This window comes from Zerene cesonia, chromosome 14 (assembly GCF_012273895.1).
Source record: "Zerene cesonia ecotype Mississippi chromosome 14, Zerene_cesonia_1.1, whole genome shotgun sequence".
NCBI lineage: Eukaryota > Metazoa > Arthropoda > Insecta > Lepidoptera > Pieridae > Zerene > Zerene cesonia.
Window position 1 is genome coordinate 4,671,184 of NC_052115.1, and position 8,154 is coordinate 4,679,337.

Sequence of the window (8,154 nt, forward strand, 5' to 3'; positions counted from 1 at the left end):
CTTTTTCTTCCTCTATTAATAGCGTGCTAGCTGTAAGTAACACTGGAGTGTGATCTGAGGAACCATCGTAACATGATTTTGTATAAATAAAACAAGCTTCTTACAATGTAAAAACAATTTACAGGGGAGGCTATTTCAATGATTTGAAATACAGCAATTTTATAAATTATAACCATATAATTTATGAATTTGCAGATATATCATGTAAGCAAAGCTTAATAAAGATATTAAATTATTTAAAATGTTTATTTAATCAGATTATGTATGGTTAATTTTGAATTTATATATTTTTTCAGATCTCCTGCTCAAGTACTAGGATTCATTCATTTAATTTACGATTCTGTTCCATACAGGATTATGGTAACATTGCCAGAACATAAAATTACTGCCAAAAATGAAGACTTATCATATTATAACGATATTACTTCTGAAACTTTACCACAAATAGATTATACAGGTGAAGCATCAGCTATTTTGAATCAAACCACGTTAATAAAAGAATACTTTGATAGATGTATGATTAAAATGAATAACAGCTCTGATCAAGGTGTTTTAAATAAAATCGGTCAAGAAATAGATTTTCTTGCATTGGGACTTCCGGAGTATGTTAAATTAAGAAATCAGTTGTTAAATGAAGCCGTGATTGGTATTAATACTTCACCTACAAATATTGTTAATATTGATTCCCAGGAAATGGTGATAGATTAATGAAATACTTTTTTGCATTTTATGTCTGTGATAATAAGGTGGATCAGGTAGAATGTAAGTATTCAATAAACAAAACGAATCTAGATAATATTTTTATTTTATCATATTTTCAATAAAAAGTAAAAATTACCACAAGAAATTACTAGAATACTGGCAGCCAGGCAAGTATTTTAACAAATATCTACATAAAAAAACTTATTTTTGCTACAAATATTTAAAAAAAATAACTTATAATTACAAATATGCAGCTAGTTGAGCATTAATATCTGAGAAATAAATTAGGTATATAAATTATAATTATTTAAGATTATTATATTTAATTAAAAAAATACCCGATTGTCCTGCTTAGCACCATTCATCAGCTATATTATAATATCTTAATTCATATTGTGGTTTTAAATATCCATTTTAATTAATTATATATTTAAAAATATTATCCATCCCACAACCCTATATATATGCACGTTGGAAAATGCAATCTTATATGTTTGAGCATGAAATGACAAAGACAGTTTTTTTTTTAATGTTAATAGTTATCAATATTTAAAGATTATTCATTCTTATTACAAAACAAATGCCTATAAGTTGAGAAAACAAATACCTAATTGTTTGCTATAAAAAAAATATTGAAAACTAAGGGAAGTTGGATGTTTTAGAGGTAGTTTTTTTTTTTTTTTATTGGCGGTAAACATTAAGAGATAAATTTAGCCATGAAATAGCATTCCAAATAATATAAACGTAATCACCGTGATATTGCGCGTTTAATGACTCTGCAAAGAGATGCTGTAAAAATCCGTACATTAAAAACTATTTGGATGACTACACATCCATTAAAAGAAAATTAGGATATATTTTTTAATAACGGTTATCAAAGATAAGGATCTTGAATCTTGTATTCGAAGTAGAAAAATAGAAATCTTATCTTAAAGTAATGCTCGAACATTTTTTCTCACAGTCATAAAGAAAAATGTTATGTACTTATTGGCAAATCAGTTGTTAGCCAATGTTGTTAGCAAATATTCCAATGGATAATTGTTGCAACTAGCAGCATTTTTTGGTCCTTTTTATTTGCAGCAACGTTGGTTTGATTGCGTTTTTCCAACATGACACTAACGTAATGTGCTCTTGTTTTTACAGAGAGAATAAAATGCACTATGTGCGTCTCTCTGGAGCAATACAAGTCAGGTACAAGGAAGCCATTTTATGCCGCCCGACTCTCAGTGACGTCAATTATTTACAAGTATACATATTAATAATTAGTCAAATATTATATTAGATAGGTATAAAATGTATTTCTCTTATGTCCCTTATAATAAAATGACTTTTAGTCATCCTTAATTCTAGTTGCATATTATATTTAAATAAAACCAAGTTTATACCCTTGTTAGAATCTAATTACGCTATTATTGCATTGCACATCCGGCCATTTCATTTTTTAAAATACTATTTTTAAATTAATTAATATAAATATATGAAATATCGAACAATTAAAGTATTCTAAATAAATATAGCATTATATTACATTTTTCTCTATACGAATATTTATACATCTTAACAACACCCAGTAACCTCGGATTTAATCCATTATATGGGTAAAAAATATTATAATTATATCATAATTTATTTAAAACTAGTAGAAAATATTACCAAAAACTATAATATATTTATTGCACATATTCACAATGACGTCAATTTATTGCACTTGGTCCATTCAACACAGTTTAGTTTTTAACTTTCACTTTGTTACTTCTAGCACTTTTAATGTTGCTGTTTTCAGCTCTTTGTGGTAAATTTCTAAAACTGCCGAAATAAACTGAATGTGTTTCCACACTTTCAGCACCGGACTCGCTTCTAGCTTCATTTCCAGTGTCATCACTGTCACTACAACTAGCTAATTTCGCTATAACTAACTTTCTTTGGAAATGTCTGGAACTCGTAGAGTCGCTACTGAGATAACCAGAATCTTCAATACTCAGTCCTTTCTTCCTTCGCTGTTTAGCTTTATCAAATTTTGTATCTTTAACGAATGTATGTGTGTTAATCCCGCTAGAACTTCTTGATGAATTGCGTCTCGTTGAATTTCTACAAGCTTCTATGGAGAGGGATACACAATTTATAGAATTGACAGCTTTGATATCCTCATAATCTGTAGGATGTGATTGTATTGAGGCATGTATTGGACTACATGAAGGTCCTTCATTTATACTTTTCGGAATATTACTTTGTACATTAGAATCCTCACTGGATATTTTTAATTCGCTTGGACTGAGACTTCTGTCACTGAGGCATTTTTGAGGCACATCTACTTCTACTGTGCAATTTTCTACTCTTCTTGGAGGGATTACTGGTTTCTCATAAATAGAGTCTTCGGTTGGTGGTAATGGAGGGAGAATGTCTGGCCTCGCTAAACTTTTGAATTGCTTTGCTGTGGGTGGTGTGCACTGACGCTGCCGTTTAGAATGCCTTAATTCTAATGTTAATATTCTTCCTTCTTCCGATGTCCATCCACCTGAGTCTTCCCAACTTTTATCTGAAGTATCTTCTTGTGAATTAGTTGAAAACATATTCGGTGCTATTTTAGGTCTTGTTTGAATTATTTTGTTGCATTCATAGTCACCACGCAAGCTATTAAATTTTGGGTTGTGGTCGATTTTATGAGTGTTCTTTACAAATGTACCACTGCTTCTTAATTGTATTCGTTGGCTGTTCTTAATGTTTGGGCTGGCAAGATTTTTAATTAGATCCCTCCTACTAAACTGTACATTTTCCAACGACTCCTTATGTTTAGGATGTTTTCTATCCAAAGTATCGGGTTCAAAGCCATCTGATTCGTGAATACGTATGTAGTTCTCTGGAGGATCTTTCACTTCTATTGTTAAACAGCCTGGCTTCTCTTCAACATTTTGCAGTGCGATTAATTTACGACTTCCAATGGAGCTCTCAGATCCGCTAGGTGATGTTGGAGCACTCCCAAAATTGTAGCTGTTATTAACATAAACTTCGCTCACTAGACTGTAATTGACACCAAAACTTTTATCTGCGTCTTTTAGTCCAGTATTTTTCTTTATGTCAATAGTTTCGTAATGATTTTGATTCACTCCTACCTCCACATCTGGTGAAGGGGTATTACTCTCGCTCATGGAGTTTGATTTATATACAGCATTTCTCATGGTAAGTTCTTCTTCTAATGGTAATGCATTGCTTAAACTTGGACTAGCCTGTGAAGAAGGAACTTCTAGAAATTCCGTTGGGGTTGATAAATTCTTTTTGTTTGAAGAACGTTCTAAACTATCAGTTTCATAATCATTTGCCGTTGGGCTTTCAGAACTATGATTAAAGGCTTTCTCTGTGGCATCGTTATCTAAATTCTCAGTAAGCATTTCGTCATCAGAACTGCTTTGGTTGTACGACTTTGAAAAATTGTCTAAAGCCATAGCGTCGTTTACCATGTCCGGAAGAGAGTTTTTGTTATTGATTAATGTGTTTCTACGTTTACAAGAACTCTTACTTCCGCAACTATTCGGTCTATAATCATCAAAATTAATCGACTGCACTATTTTCTTTGTAACAATGTTATCTTCACAAGTGGCGCCTTCAAATTCAGGTAGCGGTATATTATAATTTTTTGTAGACGGCTCTGATCTTACCGACCTAGAAGCACATTTCTTCGAGGGGGTCATATTTTCGTTGGAATATAGAGAGTGGCTCTCCGAAAAACTGTATTGTTTTCTAATATTATTGCGACAAGCGGCTATTGGTAATGATGATAATGATTTTGCTAAAATTCTGGAATTATTATCAAAGTCTTCATTAACTTCTTCTGGTCCATTTGGAATATTTTCCAACCATTTGCGAATGCTACTTTGCTTATCGCCTTTTGAATGAAGACAGTTTTTACAATTAGGGATGTCATATTTAATCACGTTTACTGTGCTGTTATCAGATTTGCAACCTGGACAACCTAAACAGGTAGATGATCTTCGCCGACTATTTTCTCTTTTAAGACTCACTACGCTCCCACTACGTTGACTACCAAGTCCATGGTAAAGGTCAATGCTGTTTGCATTGGACGGATAGGTTTCTTCTTCTGGTATTTCATTTAGAACAGGGTGGAAACGTTTGGCTGCCATTTTTTGTTTTGCTATTGATATAACTTCCCTGATTTTAGATAGAAATTCCAGTGCGGCTGCTGGTGGATCCTGGAAATGAGGCACAAGTCTTCAGAGTAAGTTAATACAATAATGTTTATAAAATATTAGAAAATGAGCACTTACAACCATAAACTGTGGTTCAAAGTAAGCTGGATTAAAGTACAGTTTTCGTCGTGTAGTACCAACAGGTCTAGTTATTTCTCGGTCTTCAATAGTTTCAACAATAGAAACGTGTTCATCTGGAAGTCGTTCTATACCTGACTCATCGCGATGATTAACTTCCATACCCTCATATTGACTCTTTAATCCTTCATTATGGAGATGGATAATTGCTGACGTCGTTCTTTTCTGAAATATTAACTTCATTACTATAAAAATTGATTCAATTGTTTACGTTGTTGCATTTGTATTCAACATATTCTTTTATTGTGAATAAAATATCTTACATTAAATACATTTTCTTCGCTGCGAATACTGCTATCAGGCATGTCTTCTGAATCTGATAGATTACTGCCAGAATCGCTTGTGAAATTGATTTTATCACTAAAGGGTCTGCCAACTGATAGAAGTGGATTGTTTTTGATGACACCATCGTCTTGTCCCATTGCATTAGATATTGTTTGGACACGTTCATTATTTATTCTAAGTATATCACGATCGACTGTAATGGTTCCATCCTTCTTCTTTAATCCTTTAATTCTTCGAAGGCTGCTTTCTTCAGATGCTACTTTTCGCCTCTTGCGAATGTGTAAATAGAGAAAGACTGATGCTACATAGATAAGCCCAAGTAGTAAGGAGCTGATGCCTATTGCTATGTATTCGCTGGCGCTCAATCCAGAGGATGCACTGGAATCGGATGTCTGCGCGTTTGGTGTAAATTGCACTTCAGTTATATCTGAAAATGAAGTTGATTTTTAACACGCTTTTATTAGCTTAGCTTGTATTAGTTAAAAGGTATGTGAACAATTAAAAGACGAATCGATACGTTTAAATTAGGTAAAAAATAACCCACTTTAACATCGTATCAAAACTATGGGGAATAATAAAAAAGAAACATATATCGACTAATTCAATATAAGTCAGTATAAGCACTGATAATGTCCATTACATATAGTGTTACAATCACTGCCAGCATTATCCTTGGCGCCCTCTACCACCATGACGCTCTACACTCTCGTCTAAATCCATAGCTACCAGTCATAGGCAATATTCATACACATGTTACCCTTTGTACCACCACGGCGCTCTACACTCTCGTCTAAACCCATAGCAATATACATACACATGTCAGTAAGCACTCACTGGTAGCGTGTCGCGGCGGAGTGCCCTGCACCCTGAAGGCGACGCAGGGCGTGAACACGCCGCGCAGGTCGAGCGGGGAGGAGGGCGCGGCGGCCACGTCGCGGCACAGCAGCCGCACCACCATCACCCGCCCCGACATGCGCGCGCGCACCTCGTCCTCGCCGCTCCACTGGAATGACGATTTTGGGTGTTTAACGGATCTATACTCTGTGTGGATTGTTTTATCCATATAATCCTAGTAATATTATAAATGCAAAATTTTAAGTAAGGATGTGTGTGTATTTGTTACTCTTTCACGCAAAGAGTACTGAATCGATTGCAATGAAATTTGGTACGTAGACAGTTGGACAACTGGAATATAGGCAACTTTTTATCCCGATATTCCTACGGGATACGTACTTACGCGGGTGAAACCGCAGGGTGCAGCTAGTAAGATTTAAATTTGAATATTCTATTACGGTAAAGGAAAACATCGTGAGAAACGGGCATGTTCAAAAATCAAAAATTCGATGACATGTGACATCGCCAACCCGCACTTGGCCGGCGTGATGGATGAACCTTCATTATAGGCATGTGTCCCAGCTGTGGGAACATATATGGGCTGATGATGATGATTCTATTTTTTATATGTACATGTGATAGATTACATTTGTTATGAAGATGGTATGCTACTAGATGATGACAACTTTAAAAAGAAGGTCCGGATTCGTTTTAGGGAGCTGTAAATGACCCGTTCACGGATCATTGGTTTCACTTCAACTCAATTGAACCAAATACAGTGATATGAAATAAAAAAAATGTGTTAAATAAAACGGTGATTGGCATAAGAATAAAAATATTTACGAAGGAGGTGAAATCATACCTGCAAAAATGTTCTACCCTCATCTCTAAAAAGACTAAATGGCACATCCGCGTCCAGCGTATTACGAAGGTCCAAAAATCCTTTCGTCGTAAGAAATTGAGCCCCGGATACCGCGCAAATAGGCGTTTTGACATCTGTTATTAAACAAACTTAATTTATAAAACAGTAAAAAAATCTTATACATGCAAGAACGTTTTATTAATGGTCTACTTTATGACAAACATAATGTGATATGACAAATATAGGTTTTGGCATACGGGTGATAGTAATTGGGTTTATACTAAATATTATTCATACCGTAAATAACAAAGTATATAGAATTTATTGCTATTGTCCAATATATAGAAGTTATTGCTTTTAAATAAACCCAAATTATGTCATAAAATTGCAAATAAATATACTTACTCTTAAACGTTATTTCACGCGATGGATGGATTATTTGACCTTTCAAAGGCAAAAATACAAATGGAATGCGTTGTAGCGCGTTCCCAGTGCCAAAAGTTGCCAAGGCACATTCTGAAAAAATAATGAATCGATAATAAACATCCAGTATAAAAACTAAGTATCTGATACGACAACTGTAACTTTCGGCAAAGAAAAAGTGATCATGTAATTGCTTTCTGTGGATATTAAAACATATTTCATTTAAAGAGGCTTAAAACGTCGCATTTGCAAACGAATTAAAGGTGCCGTAATATTTGTTAAATATTTTATGCTTACAACAAATATTGCATTATGGTACGTGTATTCAACCTATTTACGTTATAAGAATTTATATTATAGAGCTTTGCAATCTGGGAGAGATTATCTTTTTAAACATCTCTACCATCTATTTATAAAGATTAAATTATGTTTGACTGTGTGTGCATATAAACCATACTCGTATATGTTTAGTAGAACGTTATCCTGAAATATATTCAGATGTTACTGATGGCTTCGCCTTGATATAAAATTAAGTATAAGTTAGTCATATTCTTATTCAAAATAGCGATTTAGCTTGAGTATTTATAATTTGAAATCTTTATTTTATGAGACGAGCCAAGACTACATATGTGCATATACTACTTAGTCTGGCCATAAATACTGTTACACTTAATTATAAAAAAATATTACATTTGAATTTCGAATCTG

General features: G+C 33.7%; 2 protein-coding genes across 2 annotated transcripts in view; one reads left to right on the plus strand and one right to left on the minus strand.

The window, feature by feature from the left end:
* LOC119831610 overlaps positions 1-791 on the plus strand; it is a 4,436-nt gene extending 3,645 nt beyond the window's left edge. Inside the window, exon 5 of the mRNA XM_038355038.1 lies at positions 297-791. Coding sequence (XP_038210966.1) covers positions 297-708 — 412 coding nt within the window. The 3' untranslated portion in view covers positions 709-791. The remainder of the gene's footprint in view (positions 1-296) is intronic.
* Positions 792-796: 5 nt separating this feature from the next.
* Positions 797-8,154, minus strand: part of LOC119831609 — a 9,685-nt gene continuing 2,327 nt past the window's right edge. Inside the window, exons 3-8 of the mRNA XM_038355037.1 lie at positions 7,429-7,539; positions 7,024-7,157; positions 6,162-6,330; positions 5,306-5,754; positions 4,983-5,207; positions 797-4,907 (exon numbers count right to left, since the gene is read on the minus strand). Of these exons, the coding sequence (XP_038210965.1) occupies positions 2,430-4,907; positions 4,983-5,207; positions 5,306-5,754; positions 6,162-6,330; positions 7,024-7,157; positions 7,429-7,539 (3,566 nt within the window). The 3' untranslated portion in view covers positions 797-2,429. The remainder of the gene's footprint in view (positions 4,908-4,982; positions 5,208-5,305; positions 5,755-6,161; positions 6,331-7,023; positions 7,158-7,428; positions 7,540-8,154) is intronic.